Source organism: Leuciscus leuciscus (genome assembly GCF_965113295.1).
Source record: "Leuciscus leuciscus genome assembly, chromosome: 20".
Lineage (NCBI taxonomy): Eukaryota > Metazoa > Chordata > Actinopteri > Cypriniformes > Leuciscidae > Leuciscus > Leuciscus leuciscus.
The window spans coordinates 35,972,718-35,997,410 of NC_138744.1; the positions used below are offsets into that span (position 1 = coordinate 35,972,718).

The window sequence follows — 24,693 nt, forward strand, 5'->3', positions numbered from 1 at the left end:
CACACACACACACACACACACACACACACACACACACACACATACCCACACACTAACCCTGTTATAATGTAAATAACGAGGGTTTGGTATGACGTGTTTGTGTACGTTTATTGTTGGGTAAACTTTTCCTTTAAAACGTTTCTTCCACTGACCTCTGTAAACGAAGCAATACAAGGTCACCGAGATCCGTCAGATAGAAAAACACACGGCACGTTTGAGATGCTAGAAGAGGATGAGATGTGTTTGTATCCACCAAGAAATCGAACAATGCAGGAATACCTGTTTGTATATAGTGACCCACTGCTCTCGTGAAGGCGGTTGGGTCACATGACCACACACTCCCACCCGCCATAGTCGGTAACACTGCCACAATCCCTTCCCAGCAAGCACATTGAACTCATGCACACACAACACACTTGCCAGTATCATTGCACCTTTTACCCTCGCCTGATGCCCGTTGGTGCAGTGAGCATGCAGGAAAACAAAGGTTAGGGGAACATTATGCCATGTAATCATGTCATATGGTGGATGTATGAAATGCATGTTTAAACTGAGTTTGTGTTGTAACCGGAGCCTCTTAGTAATCATGTTAAGATTGTGCCCGTACTTACATTTGATGCCATACTTTCTCACCTCTTGTGAATGGAATAGTTCGGCCTAAAATGAAAATTCTGTCATTACTCACACTTATGTCATTCCAAATCTAGATACTGGCATTTTTTCCCCATGGCTCCTTATAAGAACAGATCATATGGTGAATAAATAATGACAGAATTTTCATTTTTTATGGTGAACTGTCTCTTTAAGGAAACCTAAAAAGTGGCATAGGATCTCCACAAGGCGGCATTGTTGGAAGACGCCTCAAAGCACCTAAAATTGTGTTGAAATTCAAAGGGATTTTTAGAAGACCATGCTTTATTTTTAACTCATGTTTATGAAATGTATACAAAGACATGCCTTTATATATTAGGTTTTATCAACCCAACGAGGTGATTTTTATTGATCCCCCACTGTATAATGTTGATCTGGTCTGTCCTAGACTACATATTCTGATGCAGTACTTGACTCTAAAAAGCCACAGGCACCTTGTGGGTGAAGAACAAGATGGAGGTGTGTAACGGCGTAATCGGAGAGTGAACTTCACCCGACCTCAACGTCTAAGCAATATCAAGCCACTGATAAAGAACAGTCCGTATCATAGCACTTCCCAATAGATTCAGTGAATGGAGACATAAGCAAGTCATTTTGGCTCTGTATGTAATAGTGAGAAGACTTTGTTCAGGATGATTATTTTTTAAAGAAAATAAAAGTTGTTTTTTATTAAACACTGTGTTGAGTCCTGTTTCAGATGTGAGGTGTTCTGGGGATTGAACTATACAACGGCATGTCAATATGTATTGCCCATCACTGGCTGAATCCTGGGCTCAGCATTTGTAATTCATGTTTATCTATTGAAAAATGTTGTATTTCCAAGATAAACCAAGATATTCATTGGGGGAAAAAAAAGTTTTTACATTATGATAAATGATGACAGTGACAAAGTATTTCTTGGGAATAACATGCATCGATGAATCATGCTCAAAAAGACAGAGAACGTGAATGTGGTCAAATATGACTTCATGTTGACTTTAATAATTGCTGTTTTCCTGCATCCTTTTCCAACCAAAACTAAGTACAATCTCTCCTATTCTGGGTTATTAAATGGATCAACACCCTAATTCATGTTATCAGTGTTCATTTAAGTTATTGCATTGAATCGAATGCTAAAATCACTTGTATCACCTATTCTGATTAATTCAATGAGTTATCATAATTCATGTTGTCAGTATTTTTATTCAAGAAAATTCATGGTGAAATTAGTCACCGAATGGATGTATGGATAGATTTCACCTAAATGAATGAGGCCTAATAAGTTGTTTGCACAAGCTAATGATAATGTAGGCGATGATGATGATAATGATAGATAGATAGATAGATAGATAGATAGATAGATAGATAGATAGACAGACCGACAGACAGACAGACAGACAGACAGATAGATAGATAGATAGATAGATAGATAGATAGATAGATAGATAGATAGATAGACCGACAGACAGACAGACAGACAGACAGACAGACAGATAGATAGATAGATAGATAGATAGATAGACAGACCGACAGACAGACAGACAGACAGACAGACAGACAGACAGACAGATAGATAGATAGATAGATAGATAGATAGATAGATAGACAGACAGACAGACAGACAGACAGACAGACAGACAGACAGACATACAGATAGATAGATAGATAGATAGATAGATAGATATATAGATAGATAGATAGATAGATAGATAGATAGATAGATAGATAGATAGATAGATAGATAGATAGATAGATTATAACAAGATGAATGAGGCCTAATAAGTTGTTCGCACAAGCTTATGATGATGATGATGATGATGGTCACTCGGAGGCTGCCTCAAACCCCGCCCCTTCCCTCGCGGACTCGCGCTTCCCCTCGCAGCCAATCAGCGCGCGGCTCTCGCGCCAGGTCCGTGCGTCGCGCTCGCGGACCATCAGACGCTCCATATTTAGCCGTAGCGAGTCTCGCAGAGACTGTCAAGAGAAACCCTGAGAGAGAGTTCAACTCTCAACTTATTTAATGTCACCACTGGCGTAAAACGCAAGGAATATACGCTTTTGGAAGGCCGCTAGCTTCGACCGTGGAAGCCAGTGATGATCAGGGACTTTAAGTTAAGAGAAGACGGCGTTTGACGGGATTTTTTCTCCTCTCAGATGGGAATGTAGCTTAGCTGGTTAGCCTGGCCACTAGCAGTAGCAGGCTAGCGCTGTCGAAGAGAGGAGGCGACATAAGTGGACTTTTGCTCGCTATAACGTCATAACACCTCAACAAACCGCCTCAGTCTTTCCAAAGACGCGTTTCTGAAGGCGTCGCGGTTACAGAAACAGCGATTCGGGACTGTATTTGAGCGGGCTGAGGGGAACTTTTCGTTTTAGCTGTCTAGCTAGCTGGCCGTAACGTCAATCTGTCAACCGAACCTGAAATCCCGAACAGATTTTTCGAGCCAGATACTGAGGCACCGAACCTCTCTCCTCTCTCTCGGCCTCCGTTGATATACGGGCTTCTGGGAAAGGTGGATTAGGAGCTCGAAACACGGGAGGAGACGCTCGCATTGGGTTAACGGAACCGGTTCGGGGGGCCGTTGGGATCCAAGAAGAGTTTCTCAAGTTCGTCTACTGCGAGCCGGGGACGGAACCGGACAGAGACCTCATGAATGGAAATCGGAACTACAGGTGTGTATGATGTGGGGTCTTTAGCGCTCATCTGGATGCTTTTAACGTCATGACAAGGGCTTGAACTGAAGGGAACTTTGATTAGTTTACCTTATAACGTTATATATATATAGGCTGTGTGTGTGTGTGTGCTGAGCATCGTTATGGTTGAGCAGGTGTCTGAACTGTTTTGACAGTTCTTGTGACAGTATGAACTTATTCATTGACTATTAAACCAAATGACGTCTAGAAGAAAACATTTTTTTTTTTTTTGAGGATGTGACGTTCATGACATTATCTATGAATGGGCCATTGACAAATAAAGCTTCAAAAAACGTGTTTTTAAAAAATATATTTACAAAACTGATGTAATGCATATTTTTGAGTCATGAACAATGTTGCAACAAGTTTCAGTTGTTAAATAAAATTTCAAAGTGTTTAAATTAATTATTTTTCACTGTTTCTATGTCAGGTGGTACAACCGAATATAGTTGTCTGTATATATACTGTAGTTGTACCACCTGACATGGAAAGTGAACCAACCTACCCATACTTGAAATGAGTTTTTACCAGTATTTGAGAGAGATCTACCAACCTTTTCACTGTTGAGCTCCTCTGGATGATGCATCTTCATGTTTACTGTTGCCTTGTCCATTCATAATAATAGAGCCATGTTTGCAGTTGTGCCACCCTCACATTTGAGGATTATACAAATTGCTGTACAACATTTTTTAAATGATCTCAACAGCTTTTAAACTACTGATATTTATAAAATTTGTTTAGGTTTCAAACCTAAAATGATGACAGTATTTTTCTATTTATTATTAAGACACCATTTAATTTGGAGGGTTCAAGATAACAGAACAATAATGTGTTATTTAAATGTCCTAAAAATGAATTCAAACTAAATGGGTGTTATAGAATAACGTGATATATGTCATGAATTTATCAAATTATTTTAAAAGCAAATAATGCACTTGGACTAAAAAATATGCACGTCATGTCATTGACCCGAATATGTTTGAGTTATGATTGACAGTTATTTGACTTGATGGTGGAAACGATTCATAACTTGGTCTGAATTAATCATTAGGTAATTTGCTGTGAATTTGAATGATTTTGATAATTAATTTTTCTAAATATTTAGAGACTCTCTTAAACCAAGGGTGAGACTGATTGCTTTAACTTTTAACTTAACACAAGAAACTAATGAATGTACTTTTTTTTATTATTAAATAGCCATTCTTTCTCAAATAAATAAGTACTGTAGCTTTACTAGACGGCCAGTTAGAGAAAGAGAAAATTAATTAGAAAAAATACTTTGTGGCCAATTGAATTGTAAAGCAACTTTGCACAATTATAATATCATGACTCATGACAACAATGCTACTACTTCTATTAGGAGTAATTATCTTATGAATGTTTATCAGCATTTCTTTTTGTACTAATTATCTTATTATTAATATAGTTTTGTTTTTGTTTTAATTCATATGACCTAATGAACATTTAGCCATAATTGTGTCAAAAAGCTATAAAAAATCTTTTTAATTGAACAAGGTTGTCAGACAATTAATACCATTGGTCATAAAAAGTCAGTATGGGTCAATTTCTACTTTTAAGTGTTATAAAAAGATTTATCGAGTTCTCGTTAGGAGGACTCAAGATTGAAAAACAATATTACTGAGTACATGGCATCTTGTTGTAGTGTGGTTTTGATCAGAGCAATTATCTCATTGTGCCTCATCGTGGGCATTTTAAAGGCTGATTATGAGAGAATGAGTCATTTTGCGTTGTGAAGAAGCATAGCTCAGACATGATGCAACGAGCTGTAAGAGGGTTAGAGTCGGGTCGGGTTAGTGACCTCTCCAAGCCTCGCTAACCACAAGGTCAGAAGTTCATTACTAGCAGAGCCAGCAACATTTTGATTTCCCTTTTTAAGTCACGTATTCCTGTTTGCTTGTGGCTGTTTTCTTGAATTATACGTGTTCTGTGTTGACTAAGTCGATATGTCAGAAGTCTCTGGTGGTCCCCATTGTCTCATCACCTGTGAAATACCCTCATGTGGAGGGGCTTTGTGAGCTTGAGCATTGGATTTTCCCTTAAAACACATTAATTTGTTCTATAGACTTATGCGCCAGAGAAACATGTGCGCAGCCATCCTTAGGATATTGTCTTTGAACTTGCGTTTTTGCGTTCGCTCTGTCTATGTCAATGGCATCGCTGTCGAGGAGTAATTAGCTGGTGAATGGACTTACTTATTGTAGAGTTAACGAAAGTTATCACAAGCATTGTAATGTTTAAAGCAGATTTTAAAATGGCCAGTTCATTCATAAATGCGTAAGATCGCTGTGGAAATACAAACCGGAAGACAAAAGACAACAAGCGCAGCGCTGAAAAGGGGCGGGGCTACATAAGGTCTATACTGAGTGTGAGAAATCATGCTTTTTCAAGATTGTTTAAAAATAGTGGTTTTTGCAATATAATTGGCAGCCTAAAAAAATGCATGATTGTGTCCCTATGAGTCTGTGCATCATTGCTGGTCCACGGTCCAGTGACTGAAGAGACCTAACCTGTGTGCTTTTATTAGGTTTGATGCTTAATATGGCATCGAGGTGTTTAATTATAGCAGATGTTTCCTGTTGCCAGCGTGAAGAGGGCCACTGCCGAGGGGAAGCCCCGGTCGTGTCTCGTTTCGAGGTAATGCTACAGGTGGGTGGGTACAGGACAAAATGATGTCTTTTTCCCGCACAGGATGAATAAACCCGAACCTTTTGAGAACATGTTGTCACGATTGCTTCAGCGCCTTATGATCAGGGTGTCCAGGCTTTCCCAGTGGTTTGTGCGGTTGTGCCACAGAGCGCTGTATTGAGATTTGATTGTCGCTGTTTGTTTGATGGCAGTGCCAAAGCAGGGGAAGAGTTGCGTCCTTCGCTCTTCATCTCATTCTGAGAGTTTTCAACAATAGCCCCTTTCTCTCCTCCAGTCGCCCATAAGCGGATGACATACTATGGGTGGTTTCTATGGTGAGTGCAGTTTGACTTGCACTGGTATTGTGGATGAGGGTGTCACAGACTGCTAGTAAAGTGAAGGTTTTTTTGGGTGATGGTAAAATAGCCTGGGTGCCGCCGGACCGGTGCTGTCTGTCACTGCCAATATCTCTTTGCTTTTACATTACTTAAAAAGGGTGATTTTGAACCATAATTTCAACCTAGTTTCACTGTCATTGTACACTGAATGATTTAAGATTCAGTCAGGATTGAATCAAAGACTGAACCCTTTTAAGGCAATTTTGTGTAGGATTTATTTGATTTATCTGAAATGGCTTGTACACTGTAAAAAATGATTTTTTGGTGAAGTAAATACTACTGAAAAAAAACAATGTAATTTACATGAAAAAGTTAGTCCAGGCAAGAATTTAAAAAACTAAGTAAATTCCATATCAGTACTTATTTCAAGCGAGTAGAAATGAAAGCGTAAATATCAACTCAATAAAATTAAGTAAAAATTACTCAACTTTTCTGATACTGGGGTTCCCATCATGCACTGGACCTTGAATAATTAATGAGGTTCATTTTTCACTATTTTCCAGCTGTATTTACACTGTTTTATCATTGCTTTTGTTGTCAGGATTAGTAACTTGCCATTTTGTGACATTTTGAGTAAATTTTCTGCTCAAAATGACACATTCAAACACAAAAATGATCCATCAAATGTTACCGTCATTGTGTATTGTCTACGAAGTATTGAGGTACTGTATTTGCATTCACATGAGACTTAACATCTGACATGATGTCTTATAAATTACTTAGATAATCTAAGTAAAGCACATACTATAAATGATTGGTATAATTCAATATTATTGTTTGAGTGAAATGTAATGCAAAGGAATATTCAACTAAATCGATATCAATCAACCTTTTACTAGCCAAGTTAAAATTACTTATTATCTTTGTTACTTTCACTTAACTAGGTTAAGTAAAGTTTACTTAATTCCATATTCCAAGTAAATTTAACTTAAAGATTTCTAATTAAAGCTACTAATAAATGTTTAGGTTTTTACTTGGCAAACTTTGTAAATTTACTAGCATTTTCAGAGTGAAAAAAATTAGCAAGCTTTTTTCAAGTAAATCCTACTCCAAATTTTTTACAGTGTATATTTCACAAGTAGCACTTTGAATTCAACATGAAATTTTGGATTAGACAGACTGAAATAATTTTTTCTTGTAAAACCTTCTTCAATAATTTTGTTTTGTTTACCACATCGAAAAGTGTAGCTAATTGGATTATGGATAATGCAGGTATGTAAAACACAGTTAAACTAGGGATGCATGATATATCGGTCACCATATCGGTATCGGCCGATATATGTTAATTTTTTATGATAAATTATGTATTCTTTCCTTCAGCTGAGACACTTCAGATGTGCTCTGTTCAACATGATGGTTTTGAATTGCCTGAAATATGATTGGAGTCACTTAAAAAAAAAGAAAAAAAAAGTGCAACAAGTCTGTCATGTCGGCCACATAAAATCATATATAATGGTGTGTTTGGACATGGATTATAATGATGAAACTTTTGTTTTTGTAATAAGGCTCTCAAAAATTACATAAACTTGGATTTAGATTTATCCGCCAATATATCGGTTATCGGCTTTCAGATATAAAGAGTTATTGGTATCGGCCAAAATTTTCATATCTGTGCCTCCTTAAGTTAAACGTCTAGTTAACAATAATCAAAGCATGTTTTAAATATTCCTCTAAATGAACATTTAGTTATGATTTCTTAAAGGTAACTTATGGTAACTTATAAAGGTACTTATAAATTGTTGACATTTCTTAAAGGTAACTTAATATTCAAATGGGCTTCTTGCAATTATTATTTTACTTTTTCTATCATTCAATGCAGGATCATGAGCTGTTTACCTTCAGAAGTTATTGATGAATGATTTTATTGTTATTGTGTGAAGAAGCATAAATACATTTTGGTTATTATCTTATCGCTTTGTTTATGCTTTTTGTTATCTCTGAATATTGGTTATTAAGCCATTAAAAATGATCAGTACATCTAATTTTTAGGAAACGCAATAGCCAAATAAAAAGCACTTAAAATCATTGAATATGGAGGATATTGCTTGATTTAATATTGACCAGCCCTGTTCACTATGACCCATCACAACTCAAGAATGTGATCCCTTTCGTTCTCAGTGTTGAGACACAGCAACGCATTGTGCTCCGCATCACGGGTGAAAATGCTGCTTGAAAGTGTGTAAGCCATAAATTGTGGAAGTAAAAAAAGGTGGACGAGGAGGAGGTTTTCGGACCCTCTGGAGTGGGTTGTCGGGCTGGGGAATGTTTTCATGGTAGTTGCGTATGGGGGCTTAGCAATCTCTCTGTGTACATGAGGCCCTCTTTGGCTTTTAGGCCCTTTTTGTCCCTTTGAAGGTTAGTTGGGGGAAGGCAAAGGCGATCTGAGGGAATTTGAACTATGAGAGGTAGACATGGGGGAAAGAGCTTGACCTAGGTTATGTCTCCGAGTCCTACTCTGAACTATGACTTTTCAGATGTCTTCGTGATTGCAACTTTTCTGCTTATTTTTCTCACTGTGCTCGTAACAAATTAAGCCCCGTTCACAACGCCAGCGACATAATCCCATTCATTTCAGTGGAGCGCTGGCAACTTCCGGTGACACGAGCGACAGAATGTGGGCGTGTCAAGCGACGCAAGACACACGACAAAAGTTCAAAATTTCAACTTTATGCGAATGAGAAGCGATTTTCGTGAGCGACAACCAATAGGAAAGAAGACTTTCAGTGGAGCTCACGTCACCGTCTCGAGTGCAGGCAAGACAGAAGAGTTCAAGGGTGATTTCACTGTTTTATATGATTTGATTGTAACCACATTAGGGCTTTGACTCCGAACTTCGCTATTCGAATATAATTCGAATATTAAAAAAAAAAAGATATTCGAACGAATATTAGGCAGCTTTTAATATTCGAACCTGTTATGGGCATTCTTTTTTGTAAATGTGTTTGCTTGTAAACATTGTTTTCAATTCAGATTCCGAGACTTTTTCCACGCCTGGTAAAGTTGTGAATCGCGAGCTCATTAGCAAGGCTATTATTGGTCATCTGGGCTCCTGTAGGTGACGTTAGCGTCCTCCGGGGCGAGGCAGGCCAGAATCGACTCCATGCTATCTCCGTCAAAATATTATTAATAAATATTCGAATATTAATAAACAAACAAACTTCGAATATGATTTTTGGGCAAAAGTCAAAGCTCTAAACCACATACATGGATATAATAAAATGATGCATGGAAAAGAGTTTAATTATCTCCCAACAGCATACTGTTTCTTTTTTTTTTTTGCCTAATTCCTAGTCAAATTAAAATGATATAGTTGTATATCACTTGTGATGGTATTTTGTATAGATATGGCCAGACGTGCAGTCTACCAATAACATTAGAGCGACAGCACCACAAACGCCCACAAGCGACTTCACAGTACAGAGACTAGCGACATACAGCGACAAAGTCGCTGGCGGTGTGAACGGGGCTTTAGCCTGTTAACTACACAGAGAGCCTTTCACCTAGGCTAGCTGTGGTGGAGTCTCAACCCAGAATAGATCTTATTCATCAGCCGCACTCTTGGTGTGGTCGAGGTTCCTCTGCCATGTAGACCTACCTCGGCAAACACCGGCCAACCTCTGTCCCTGCAGACCCCGGACCCCCTGTTTTGCCAAACTTCATTTACTAGAGCTTATTGTAGCCTAGATGTTGAGGTGTGTGTGTGTGTGTGTGTGTGTGTGTGTGTGTGTGTGTGTGTGTGTGTGTGTGTGTGTGTGTGTGTGTGTGTGTGTGTGTGTGTGTGTGTGTGTGTGTGTGTGTGTGTGTGTGTGTGTGTGTGTGTGTGTGTGTGTGTGTGTGTGTGTGTGTGTGTGTGTGTGTGTGTGTGTGTGTGTGTGTGTGTGTGTGTGTGAGAACCAAATCAATTGTGAAGCAGTCGGAGCGGTTACTGAGTTCATTTGACTTGCTTGCTGAACTGCAGGTTATTGCTTTCATCATGTTTGATTTAAAATAGCTGTTACTGTGTTATATTACTTTAAGATTGTGAGGCTTAAATCAGTGTGTTAAGTCTCTATGAAATCCATTTCTCTCAATTCTGTATTATTGATTTAATACATTTTATTAATCAAAACGTATGCCTAATCAATTTAATTCTTTATACTATACTTTAAACTATATGAATTAATTATTAAATTAATGTGTTGTCTGCGTTCATGCTTTTATCGCTAAAAATGGTGGTAGTCAAATTAATTCATTACTTTACCAATTTAATCAAACTTAGATTTTTCGGCTACTTTTGATTTATTAATCCAAAGTTTGCCAAATTCTGTGACGTTCCACAGCTGTGCAGTTCAGACAGACCGTGCAAAACAAAAAACCTGGCAAAATGTTCTGACCATGTGCTAATCTCTGGATTACTGTGTCTTTCAAAGGTTACATCTTTACCCTAGCAAGTGTTGAGAGCTGATTGGTGACAGTTACTCTGTCGACCGGTTTGCCAACTGGACACACGCAAAGACATACACGCTTCCCGTCGTGTTCTGTCACTCGATGCGTCTGAACCCGGTGCCGTGACTGACGCCATTGTGTCCTGCCGCTGAGCACTCGGCCTTTTCCCACAACCCAAGCCTCTGTGGATTACGGCCACAACAGCTGTATTGTGTGTGTGTGTGTGTGTGTGTGATTCTGTAGTTTGCTGAAGAGGTAGAGAGCTCAGAATACAGTAGTGCCTTTATCGCTGGACATCTGGAAACTGACCAGGTTGGCTAGTCAGTAGTTAAGTGTAGTTGTGAATTTCTGCGTGCAACCTTTGCTCAGCCTGTATTTATTTTCAAAACCAAAGCAAAACAGTTCAGATTTCTCATGATTGGGGTTAGTGTTATTTTAGGATTATTTATATGCTATTTTAGTATTTATGAATTATTTTAATTGGTTGCTATTATTTTTAAACAATCAGTTTTATTTTGTTTTAGATACTCATTATATGCTTTTGTCATTTTTATTTGGTAAATATATACATGCGTATAGCTTGCATATATTTTTAGTACTTAAACTTATGTTTTTTTTTAGTTTGATGCCAGATTTATTTCAATTCTACAAAATCATTTTTATATTATTTTTCATTTTGTTGTGACAATTTTGCTTTGGTAAATGCTTGAAACCTCCTTATTAAGGGTGCATTTGAGGCTTATACAAATAACCAATATTTTAACACCGTGATCAGCTAATATTAATCCGATTTCTGTTACTTTTAATGAGTATTTAATCACAAAGATTGAGCATTTAAGAAAAAAAGATTCACTAATGGTATCATTGAATAGTGATGCAGGAAACACTGAACGGTGCTCTGTCTGAATTGATCAAAGAATGCATGTTTAAGAATTGGATTAATAGGATAATATTGTGTTTTTTATTTTATTTTCAGCTGTTTTGTTGTTGCTAAGATTTAGCCTTGAGCTCACAGCTGATTCGTCCGGTTATTGGACGTTGAGAATGACGTGCTTCCAACCAGAGCTGACGCCGGCCGCTTCTAGTGTGTAGACACAGTGTTACTTTGCAATCAGCCAGTCGCTGTTGCTGTCCATGCTCACAGTGTTCTCCACTGTGTGAATGAGCTCTCGCATTAATGATTCAGAGGACCGCCTGCACAGAGCAGCTCGGCTGAATGATGAATTGCTCTTAATCACTCTTACGCTCTCCTTTTAGGGGTATTAATATTTTTCTGTCATTGCTTGTTTGATCGTTGTCCTCCTAAAATTACAGGCTGTATCTGATGCTGTAAATGTCTGTCTCCATGGTCACCACATGGTCACTTCTTGCCCGCTTTAGTCCCTGTTTATGGGTCACCTGAGGACAGCGATGGTTTTGCCAGTAAGGAGCACAGATTGGAGTAATCTAATGGCTCCGGTGGCAGCTCTCTCCTCTCTCATTAGGGTGTTGTGGGCTTCTGTATTGTTACATCGAGTGTTTTTGGCCAGGCAAACGAGGCATTTTTAACATGCCAAAAGCAGGCTGTCTCTGCCCAAATTTTACAGGCATTTGGATGACAGGATGTTGAAATTACAGAGTCATTTCCGACAAACTCATGTTTTTAGAGCATAATGACCTGACACGATAGTGATCGGCAAATATTTAGGTTAAGATGATATTTTGTTATTGGAGATGAAGTTTTCAAGTAAACATACATAAATCTAATTAAATGCAAATGTTATTGAGCTGTACAAACATCGCGATTTCGATTCAAACACCCACACAATCTCATTTCTTAATGACAACGATTCGCGTGTGTCTATTAAACCTTTGACAAAAAAATCACACCATAATGTTCAAATGTGTTTCTGCTGTCGCTGAGCCAGAGAGAGTGTGTGTATGAAAGTGCCACTGAGCCGATGTGTATGAAACGGCTTCACAAACAGTCTTTTAAACCACACACTATCATTATTTCTGTTACAAAAATTCTTATTATCACAGAAGAACTGGGAAAAATGTTATAGTTTGGATATAAACACTGATGTCCACGGTAGCGCTTAAAAAATTGAGTAAATCACCATTAGAAAGTAACAGCGCTTCAAATAGCGATTTAATTGATTACATTGAATTGGGATTGAATAATTAATTCAAGAGATTTGTAAAAAAAAAAAAAAAGAAAGATGATTCATCCAGTAATGAAACGAGAGAAGGGATTCTCTTATGATTGAGTCATCAAAGTATTCATTCAAAACTATTTTTTTTTTATTAATGCGCTGCAATTCATTCAGAGTAATTAGGCCTGAACATTTCAAATAGACTTATTCAGAATCTCTAGTAATTTACATGTTATGATCCGTTTTGAAACGTTGGAGAATCGTGATCTCCGCTTGAAACAAAAAAAAAAGATTCTCAATTTACCCAGAATCGTGCAGCTCTAAAATGCAGCAACAACTTCACATTTTTTTACATTTTTACAAGTTAAATGCATCAATCTTTCAGAGCAAAATGAACAGATTTTCAGTGACCAAATTTAACAGAGTAAATGAATGTCTTGGCATCATCAACTGGTACATGGACTTGTAACATCCATTGTGCACAAAAGCTTATTTGAGTGACGATTTCTTATCCCAGGCCTTTTCTGATCTTCATTCTTGCTCTCTCTCTCTCCTTTATCTGAGCGGCCTTGGCGCTTGACTATGTTTCCCTTACAAACGGAGATGACGCTGTAGCCCGTGAGCTCGTGAGCGAGCTCGTGAGAGAGAGAGAGAGAGAGGTGCACGTATGCTCGTGAGTGGGCGGCGGTGGGAAAATAAGCTCAGCCCTGAGACCAGAGTCGAGGAAGTGTGGCGTACTGACTCACTGGTAGAGTACAGTGTGTGTGGTTGCGTGTGCGGAGGATGAAAAGGCCTCGCTGCCGCCTCTTCCACCCACTCCGAGCGTGGCTCACACATTTCCCAAGATCCCCGTCACTCCCTCATGCCTCGCTCTGAATCCAGATGTCTGGTACAGAGCGTGTGTGTGTAGACCAAGCATGCCGCACAAGCCCTGAAAAATGAAGCCAAAACGTCTCGATCGCCCCCCGGTGACTGGTCCTAGTATAGGTCATAAGCCCCGCCTCCCTGTGTTATTCAGCGGGACTTGAGACCAACTAAACAATTTAATTACACTTCAAATATCTTTTTTCAGAAGGTGGTTTCTGTCATTTACTGTAGTTTTTATCACGCTGATGTAAGTTCAAGTGTCTTTTTTTTTTAAATAAGTTTGTTTTTAGTTCGTTATTTGATGCTATAAAAAACGGTGGTGTGACATCATGATTGACAGCTGTGATTGACAGGTTCTCTGAGCGAAGTAGTCACTGAAGCACCAACAGACTTTTTTTCGGGATCTTCGGAGGACTGAGGTGATTGGAGCTTTAAATTTAATATCTAAATTTCTATAATTCATTATTTCACACTGAGAGTGAGGGGGGCGGGGCCTTGATTACACGGCTTTACTTCCTGCTCACTTCTGCGCAGGTCTGGTCCCGAGATCGCTACTGCGCAGACTCAAACCCCAAGATGTCAGCGCCATCTCGGGACACTGGCGGCTTCAGTTCTCACCAATGGAAGACAGCGAAGGGGCGTCGTCAATATTTTTTTACAATCTATAGTGGTTCTCAAACTTTTTAGAGTGGCGTACCCCCTGATAGTGTTGCACGGTGTACCGATACTTCAAAAGTATCGCGATACTCGGAAATTAAAAACGTCACGATACCTAAATTTATCAGTATCGATACAAAAAAAAAAAAAAAAAAAAACGCCTCCCATATGGACGTCTGTGTTTTTTTCCTGACGCACGCAGCAAAGAACCTGCCGCTGTCAGTGTCATGTGACAAAACACTACAGCGAGATGGCTGCATGTGCGAGCACAAGTGGTCCACGACTCGTAGAAATAGATGACGCGAGGAGTGACATATGGAAGTACGTTGCCTACCTTTCTCTGTTGCACGGTGAACCGATACTTCAAAAGTAAATCGGAAATGAAAAACGTCACGATTCCTTAATTTATTAGTATCGATACTTCTAAGAAAGACCGCCTTCCAGATTTGTAATGCCGGCGACACACTGACTGCGTGTCGTGTCCGTTTTTATTTCGGCTCCCATGTTAACTGCCTGCGTGACACACGCGTCTGGGCGCAGCTCGAGACGCGCGGAAAACGTGTGCATGCTAGAAATAGAACCGACGCCTATTTTTCACGCGACACGCAAGCGTGTTGGAAGCGTTTCCAGGCAAAATAGAATAGGAAAAGATGTTTCTATGTCATTTTGACACGAATACATATTAATAAATGACATTTTGATGTTTGAAAGTTTTGACATAAATACAATATAAATGTATTCTGTAGCCTATTTTGCCGTCAACACTGCCGACGTTGTCTTTGCTGCTATTGCTATATATTTATGTTTAACATGAAGTATAGGCCTTCCACAACTCTCTCCCCACATGTCAAATATATCACCAATGAGGCTTATCATATGTTACCAATATTAAACATTGTTTAATATAATCGCTGTTCATATTTTTATTCAAAGTTCAGAATCAAGATAAAGCTCTTATGTTTCTTATGATAAATGAGATAATGCTGCTAAATTTATAATTTTTTTTACCTTGAATGTCATTGCTCTAATTTATTTTTTATATTTTTATATTTCATATTTTGTTCAAATGTTTAATATATCTGCTGTTCATATGTTCATTTATTAGTGTGTTATATGATTAGAATGTTGTCCTGGTTTTAAAATAAAGCACAGCAATGATATTTGAGAGTGTTTCTCCCTTTTCAGGAAAAGTATCGAAAAAGTATCGAAATCGCAATACTTGACTTGGTATTGGTATCGAAACAATAATTTTGGTATCGTGACAACACTACCCCCTGAGGCTTTTAACATCCTTCTGCGTACCCTCTCTCTGCAGTCGCACCTTTTCAGTAAGGGACAGTATTTGCCCCTTTAAATCAATTTTTAAATCGACCTTTACAAATACCTTTATAAAAGAAATAATGCTTTAAATAAAAATAAAAAAGTTCAATAGAGGAATATGCAGTGATGGTAAAGCCAAGTCATCTTCATTTATATAGCGCTTTTAACAATGTAGATTGTTTCAAAGCAGCTTTACAGAGATAAACGTATCATTTAAGGTAACAGAGATTGTTTTGGCTTTATAGCGGTTCTTTAATAATATTATTTTCCAGCTAAAGTTAGTTTTGATTGATTTGCTTCCGTCACATCGATCATTTGTTATTAAATTAGGGGCCGCCAAGACATCGTTCTCTCTACACAGACTTTAAACGCGAACCTGTGATAAACGCTGATGGCGTTCACATGCGCATTAAAGATACACTGTGTAATTTTTTTTAGTTGATTCTTAGCAAAAAACACTTAGTTCTTTCAAAAATATATGTGCTCATTAATGTATATTTACTTCTTTCAAGTAATAAAGTATTCTCGTAAGTTTATAATCTGCCATTGAAAGTACATACGGGTGAGGGGTTCGAATGCCGGTCGCCATGTTGCCCCTCCATCTTGAAACTACATTAGCCAAAGAGGGACATACTTGTAAATTCAAGCTTCGCCTTTCACGCTTTACACTCAGTGACACAGAGACGAATGCGAGGGGGAGATTACTCGCGACTGCCGGCAGATTTGAAAGATTGCTGATGGAGGATCACGCCTATTTTCGAGGACATGTAACAGAGTCGCCAAGGAAGCGAAAGAGAGAATTAAAATGTCAGCGCGACAGGCAAATCAGCAAGACCAAAGTCAATACTGGAGTAACTTTTCCCAGATGGAAAGAGCTCATGAGGAGCAAAGATTTTAAAACGGACGCCGAGGTTGCCTGCTTTCCTCTCGGCAGGTAATCCAGCCTATTTGTGTAAATTCGAAGTTTTATAGTTGCTTGTCTAACCATAGCATGGTTGTGCATAACGCCAGAACGACCTCTAGTATAACTTGCGTTACTTTTCCTCACGTCAATGGTGAAAAAGTATTGTTTACCTTGTAACATAAATCTGTGCTGCGACGGATCACAGGTGATAGTTTTAAAGGCGCAATTGTACGAAGTCGAACTGGAAGCCATGTTAATCTTGGAATAATACGGCCACCGTAGGAGTTAAAACGCCCTCGAAATTGAAAGGAACAGAAACTAATATTCACTGGGTAGTCATATACAATTTCACCGCTAGATGGGGGAAAATATCACACAGTGTAGCTTTAAGAATTAGTTCTATAGTTATGTGCGTTTGAATATATGTGCACAGGTTTGTAAAACGAACTGATGCTTTGAAATATTAAATTAAAACCGCCAGTAGGTGGCAGTAAGTCACTGTCTTTATGAGTGAGTCATCGAGTCATTCATTCATTCAGTAACGAAGTGGCTGTAATATGACTCTCACGATTTGTTCAAAGCTGCAGATTCGTTCACAAACACTGCTGTGGCTTTCGTTGGAGCTGTTATTTTGTTGCAAAAAATACTGACAATACTGTTTTTTTGATCCTCACTTAATATCAATACCTTTTGTTTGTTGAGCTGTTGTATAAAATCACCGTCACATTTGCAGTCGTGTGGATATTTGTATAATATGTGATCAACATTAAACACAGGAACTCACGCAGGGTATGTCTCTGTATCCAAGAGAGTTTGAATATTAAATCGATCTCAATGCACAGTCTAGTGTCTATATTTGTTCTAAATCACTAAATCCCCATTTTTACAAAGACGGGCTACATTGTCGAGAACGGCAGTATAGCGCGATTTGCCAGGGCAGCATAATCTGCACGCAGCCTACAGTAGCATATCGGCACGCTGCTTGTGTGATTGCAGTCAGTTTTGACCGCAGAAGATGAGGTAATTTGATCGGGCGTCATGTATTTAACGCATTTTACCTGATAGAAATATATGTTTTAATGTTATTTTTAAGGTGGGATAGAATTAAATGAATGGCAAAACTCAGTATTTTGTTCGCGTACCCCCTTCTGTCTCCTCACGTACCCCAGTTTGAGAACCACTGGTCTATGGTGTAGACATCCACGAGTCTGTGTTCGGCGTAGAATCAAATGGTTATCAGTCTACTGGAGGCAGAGGGTGATTTCCATGACAAAGACACAATGGTCTGGGGTTTCAGACGGCCCTGTCGGTCTGGCTGCGTGTGAAAGGCTGGGGTCTCTCGGACTGGCCCGTGTCTGCTGGAAGAGGCCCACCAGGTGAAAAAGGGGAACCAGATTCCTGACAGAACAGTGAGCGCACACTTTTAGCTGCCTCGCTTCTGAAAGTAGTTTTCCTATTTATGTGCAGTTGAACCTAACCAATCAGATCCGAGATGAACGCGTTTAATTCAAAGCTAAAAAAAAAGTATTTGGTAGAAAATAAGATTGAGGTACTTTATTTAAATTACATAAAATTTATATTGATAATAAAAGAAATAAAAACAATTTAGTATAGACCCCTTTTCAGTTAGTAAACATGATGTTTTTATGGGCGGAGCTTAGGTGGAGGCAGAACGATTCCTCTTATTAATTAGCGTTAGAGAAGCGGCCAATAGTACTTTATTTATTTTATGAATCCATGTCAATATAAATGTTATGAATCCGTATCAATATAAATTTTATGAATCAGTATCAATATAAATTGTAAGTAATTGGTTGAATAAAAACAATTGTTCAGTATACAGTACATTCACTATATAAATGTAATTGATCGCATTACAATGTAATTCGTTTATTCTTTGTATGATTGAAACATTAGACTTTTCAAATCAAATGTTTTTTGCATTTCACCAAACTTGCTAATTTATTTATTTAGGAGATCTAAATGTTGCATTGGGTATATCAAGACAAAATGTACACGAATGTTGAAAAGTTTGCGGTCAGTGGGATTTATGAAAATAAAGCTGAAATTATAATACAAAATTCATTAAAAAATAGTGAAACAGTGAAATATTATTACAATTTAAAATAACTCTTTTCTTTGTGAATATATTGTAAAATGTAATTTATTCCTGTGATCAAAGCTGAATTTTCAGCATCATTACTCCAGTCTTCAGTGTCACATGATCCTTCAGGAATCACTCTAATATGCTGATTTGCTGATTATTATCAGTGTTGGAAACAGTTGTGCTGCTGCTTCATGTTTATGTGGAAACTGATACATTGTGTCAGTGTTCTTTGATGAATAGAGAGTTCAAAAGAACAGCGTTTATTTGAAACAGAGATCTGACATTATAAATGTTTTTACTGTCACTTTTAACCAATTCAATGCGTCCTTGCTCAATAAAAGTATTAATTTCTTTAAAAATAACAAAAAACTTTCTGACCTCAAACTTTTGAATGGTAGAGTACATGCATATGTATTATAAAAAATGACAGGGCAACATAAAAGAAGATGAGTAATGGTTATTTTGTAGCAAACCTCTTCATGTTAGGTTCGTCATGAAGGGTTTGTACGTTATCACTAAAATCAATTAAGTTTTTCTCCTGGAAGCCGGTGTTTGCGCTCATTACACACACCAGCTAATGATTCATTCTGACCCTCGCCAGCTTCTGTGAGCGAGTCTTGTTTTTTTAAACGTGACCCTGCTCTCTTGAGCAGCGGTTATGAGTCAAACCGGGATGAATCACTCTCAGCCCGACACGCGTTTAGCACAGACGCATCTCAGATGCCATTTGATGGGTAATGCCGGACTGAACCTTCGGTAAACTTCTGCTGTCTCGTTACCAGAATCTTGTTAGATGCTGCAGAAGCCAGACTGCTTGTGTTTTGACACACTGGGTTGTCCTCTTAAAGGCGAAGCGTATAATATCTGCTAGTGGCAGGGGCGGCGCTAGGGCTGGGCTAAGGGGGCTTAAGCCCCGAATGTTTTGTTACCTTGTCTTTCTCCTAGAGCAAAACAATTAATCAGAAAAACAAATGTGAATAAGATTACAGTAGCCGTGATTCTGATCATGAAAAGTGCATATTACAGTTTTATTTTTATTTTTCCCTTTGCATTAAAGGAACTTACGACGTGCTTTTGCAGCGTTGAGCATTGTAGCCAATCACAGACATGTCTGTTGAACGCATCGGCCAATCAGAGGTGTTTAAATGAGTCGCCGTGCTGAAGATGTTTTGCACGAGCTCACCGAGTTCTGCACTTTCGCAAACCTGTCATTATTATTGGCAATAAACATAAATTTAAGATGCAAATAAGAGATTCACTGCAATGTTTGATATTCTTGATGCTGCTCTGATGCGCTCCATCACGCACCGCTCTGTTTGTTGTTAGGATGACTAAAAGTGAACAAATGCCTGGTAAAATCATGTAAGTAGATAAACATTTAAAATTTGACTGTTTTACAATCGAAATGTTCAACTACCGACAGTATCCGGTGACGCAAATTACTCAACTTTTTATTTATTTATTTATCTATCAAATTTTGCCTTTTTGAATTGAAAATATGCTATAATTTCCTTGATTAATTTAGAGCGAATGCATGCATACTTAAAAATAAAATATTATTTGCAAATGGTTACAATTATTTCACTAATACAATAAGCCTTTCTTTTTCTTTATTCTCTCAAATCGCTTTTATGATTAATTAATTCCTTTAAATAAAAATACACCATTTGTTGAACCAGAACATGTTGGACCATTTAACCAAACATTCAGAGTGTTTTTGTATTTTTTTTTTCATTTTGTTTATAGCTTTTATTCTTTTTTTAAATTTATTTAATTTTTTTATATTTGACTTTTACTTTCAATTTGCACTTTATTTGTGTATGGTTTTTTATTCTCTCATTCGTTTTAATACGTTTTAAATCAATTTGTTGTTCTTTTTATTTCTTGCCTCTTGTGATTTTTATTTTTGATCACTTATGGTGAGGTACATAAAATTACTGTTGTGTGTGAAATATGACTTATAAATAAACTTGTCTGCCTTTTAATTGAGCTTTCATTACTTTTCGACTGTTTGAGCTTTCCCTCGCTTCACAATATATTACGTTTATGTTGTGGAATTTTTGGAGAATGTATTTGGAAATGCTTTTGGACATTCCTGATCAATGAACATGACAGATTACATGCATGTATCAAAATGAATTGCTAAATGGACCCTTTATGTGATATGCAAATCTATCATGCATATTCAACAGTCTGCCTATTAGTCTGTTTGTATCAAGGTTTTGATTTAGTATTGAGGAGTTCAAATTATTGTTATTGTGCTAACCCGTCTTTGCACATTGAACCTGGCAAAGGGAGAAATCAGGTGCATGCATCACCTTTAGCTTTAAATAGATGAAATCTAACCACTTCCCATGCAGGTGAGAGATGTGTTTGAAACAGAAGTGTGTATGGCCGGATGTGTGGGCCATGAGGATCAGTTTAATACAGCTTGATGTCACTGCACAAAAGTGACTTGTGGGTCAGAAATCCCATTTCTGAGAATGGCAACATTGATTCATTGAGCATCACCATCACTTCTGCTTATTGTGTTTTTTTTCCCCCCTTCCTCCACAAAGTTGCTGAACTCTGCAAGTGTGCCCTGGGCGTCTCACAGTCAGGGGACCATTAACTGCAATCACTGTCAGACTCCATCATGAAGCTGGTATTAGAGTTCCAGCATCTCTCTGTAGGCATCAGCCGGCTGTCGAGGGCAATGGCTTCTTCTTTGTCACTAGCAGACAGCCTTCAAAACTAGTCCCTTTCCCAATTTGTCCTGAAATGGTGCTGTTGCTCAGCCAGGGGATCTGTGAAACTCACAGCCGAACGTTTCCATTCACTCGAGAGCCGAGCGATGATGTAACTGGCTTGAACTGACTGTAGTCGGTCCATAAATCAACATCATTTATCACTTACTCATTGTTTTGAGAACTTATTTTAACATAGAATGTGATTTGATTCAGCATCTTTTTGCCATTACAAGCTAGCTTTGAAAATATATTATTGTTGTTGATATTATTGTAATAATAAAAATTGTCATTATTATTATTAATTATTATTATTATTATTATTATAATCGGTATTAAAATAGTTGAATTGGTATTGTTTTTACTACTTCTATTTAATTTTTTTTATATATATAATTTACTGAAAATGTATAATAATAATAATAATAACTGAAAATATATAATAATAACAATAATAATAAAATAAGATTATTACTATTAGTATTATTGTTAAATGTATTTATTATTGAATTATTATTCAACTTATTATTTAAATGTATAACAAATATTCAAATTATTCAACTATTTAAATTTAATTTAAAAAGTCAATTCACACACATTTATATTATATTTATTAATTTATATTGAATATTTAAATATTTAGTATTTATTTATTGGTTTTGGGTGATACAGCGTCCAGCAATCGGTGATCGGCCCCAAAAATCCTGATCGGAGCACCCCTATTTAATAATATCATTATTATTTAAAATGTATAATATTTTTTTATTACTATTAGTATTATTGTTGCATTTATTTATTATTGAATTATTATTTAACTATTTAATTTAAAAACAGTCAATTCACACACACATGCTATTTTTATTATATTTAATCATATATATTGAATATTTAAATATTTAGTATTTATTTATAATAATTTCTAATGATTTTATTAAAGACCAGTTGAAGTAGCAATGCAAACAAAAAATAGAAACGGTGTGTCCGTCAGCTGAACGTGTGTTGCATCAGACGCTTGAAGTGTTGACACATTTGTTCATTATATGATGGGTGGGATTTGGCTTTTTGGGGCTTTTTATTTTGGGTTGTTGTTGTTTTGAAAGCTGTTCTTGATTGAGGACATATCCACCTGGCCTGGCCAGTTACATTACAGTCTTATTCTGTCCTCCTCACTCCAGGAGCCGTTGGGGCCCAGTCCCTGTTCTCCGTGCCACGGAGGCCCGGCTATGGCACCATGGGGAAACCCATCAAGCTGCTGGCCAACTGCTTCCAGGTGGAGATCCCCAAGATGGACGTCTACCTGTATGAGGTGGACATCAAGCCTGAGAAGTGTCCACGCCGTGTGAACAGGTAGGATGTGTGAGGAATTGCTCAAAGTTTATGACTGACTCTTGTGGACGCCCTCCTGATGAGTGATGTTGTCTCTGCAGGGAGGTTGTGGACTCCATGGTGCAGCACTTTAAGGTCACCATCTTTGGGGATCGAAGGCCAGTTTATGATGGGAAGAAAAGTCTCTACACCGCCAACCCACTACCTGTGGCGCCAGCTGGGGTAAAGAAACACACGCTCTGTTCAAAAGCATAGTGAGCGACCCACTTTGGCATCATGGGTGCACTCTGCTTGGATGCACAAATGATTCAATGACATGCTCTGTAGGAAATGTGCACATCAAAATCATGATGATATTCTAGGGCTGGATGATTAATCAAAATAACACAGAAATCTTGATATGGCTTGGCTTCGGGTGATTATCTATCTCTGCATCTGCTCTAAATTAACCATCTTCCCAAACTTGTGATGAGAAGCACTTATCAACATAAGAGAAGCTTTAAAAGTTAGTTCACCCAAAAATTATCCCATTATTTACTTGCGCTCAAGCCATCCTAGGTGTCGGGTCAGAGGTCACTTTTCCGCTAGATTTCGACTTGCGTACGGCCGTTACCGGAAGCCAGAGATTATAGTTTATAAAGTTATATATATGGAGCCGTATGGATTACTTTTATGATGGATGGATGCGCTTTTTTGGGCTTCAAAATCTCAGGTACCATTCACTCCCATATTAAAGCTGGGAAGAGCCAGGATATTTTTTTAATATAACTTTGACTGTGTTCGGCTGAAAGAAGAAACTCATATACACCTAGGATGGCTTGATGGTAAATTATGGGATCATTTACATTTTTGGGTGAATTAACCCTTAAAGGGGCTTTCCATCAAAATGAAAATTTGATGGTTTAACGTTTGAAAATGAAGACATTATCAATTATCAAGCAATAAATATTAGTATTGTAATTTAGCTGTTGTAATGTAAAATAAAATTATATTATTTAAAAAATATATATATTTTACAGTGAAATTTTACTGTAATTTTATTGATACTACTACTGCTAATTATTATTATTATTTTATGGTCATATTTATATAGAATCCACAAAGTTTTGGCCAAATTGTGCACTCCTACTACAAATAACTAGGATAGCAAATCCTTAGCAAATAGCAAAGATTTCTTTCTTTTTTTAAGTTTAAATCGCATTTTTATTAATTTTTAATAACAAAAATTTTTTTTTTTGCTGTATTACTACTTGTTATGTGTCCACAGGTGGATCTGGATGTCACGCTGCCAGGGGAAGGAGGCAAAGACCGCCCCTTTAAAGTCAGTATTAAGTTTGTGTCCCTGGTGAGCTGGCACCTGTTGCACGAGGTACTCACCGGTCGCAGTATGTCAGAGCCCTTGGAGCTGGACAAGCCAATCAGCACCAACCCAGTTCACGCTGTGGATGTGGTTCTACGCCATCTACCCTCCATGAAGTGAGTGCACGTGCAGCCATATCTCAGAATGTCCCACACACAGATAAACATTAGCTGGTCGCCCTGACACGCCTACACACCTTATAGTTCAAGTTCATATAATATATTTTATTGTTAAACTGTGACCCCGGAGTTATTTGAACACAGTTTGCATATGTCAATGCATTAGATATCAAAATATCAAGTTGCAAATAAGCAAGTGGATTCTGCAAACAAAAGATGCTTAAAATTGGTTGTGATCGAAGTGATAAAAGTTGTGATCGACTTTACGGTATCAAAAGCGACAATGAAGACATTTTAGTTTCAAAAAATGCTATTTGATCGTACTATTCATCAAAGAATCCTAAAATAAAATAAGCTGTACTGTAATCAACATTGATAG

The 24,693-nt window shown here is 37.7% G+C and overlaps 2 protein-coding genes across 3 annotated transcripts in view; one reads left to right on the forward strand and one right to left on the reverse strand.

Annotated features, from left to right (window-relative positions):
- iglon5 (IgLON family member 5) overlaps nt 1-24,693 on the reverse strand; it is a 409,655-nt gene that overhangs the window by 32,378 nt on the left and 352,584 nt on the right. The gene's annotated exons all lie outside the window — the stretch shown is intronic.
- ago3a (argonaute RISC catalytic component 3a) overlaps nt 2,550-24,693 on the forward strand; it is a 53,455-nt gene continuing 31,311 nt past the window's right edge. For both annotated transcript variants that reach the window (XM_082150068.1, XM_082150069.1), the window contains exons 1-4: nt 2,550-3,303; nt 22,685-22,856; nt 22,937-23,057; nt 24,103-24,311. In XM_082150068.1, coding sequence (XP_082006194.1) covers nt 3,285-3,303; nt 22,685-22,856; nt 22,937-23,057; nt 24,103-24,311 — 521 coding nt within the window. In that variant the 5' untranslated portion in view covers nt 2,550-3,284. The remainder of the gene's footprint in view (nt 3,304-22,684; nt 22,857-22,936; nt 23,058-24,102; nt 24,312-24,693) is intronic.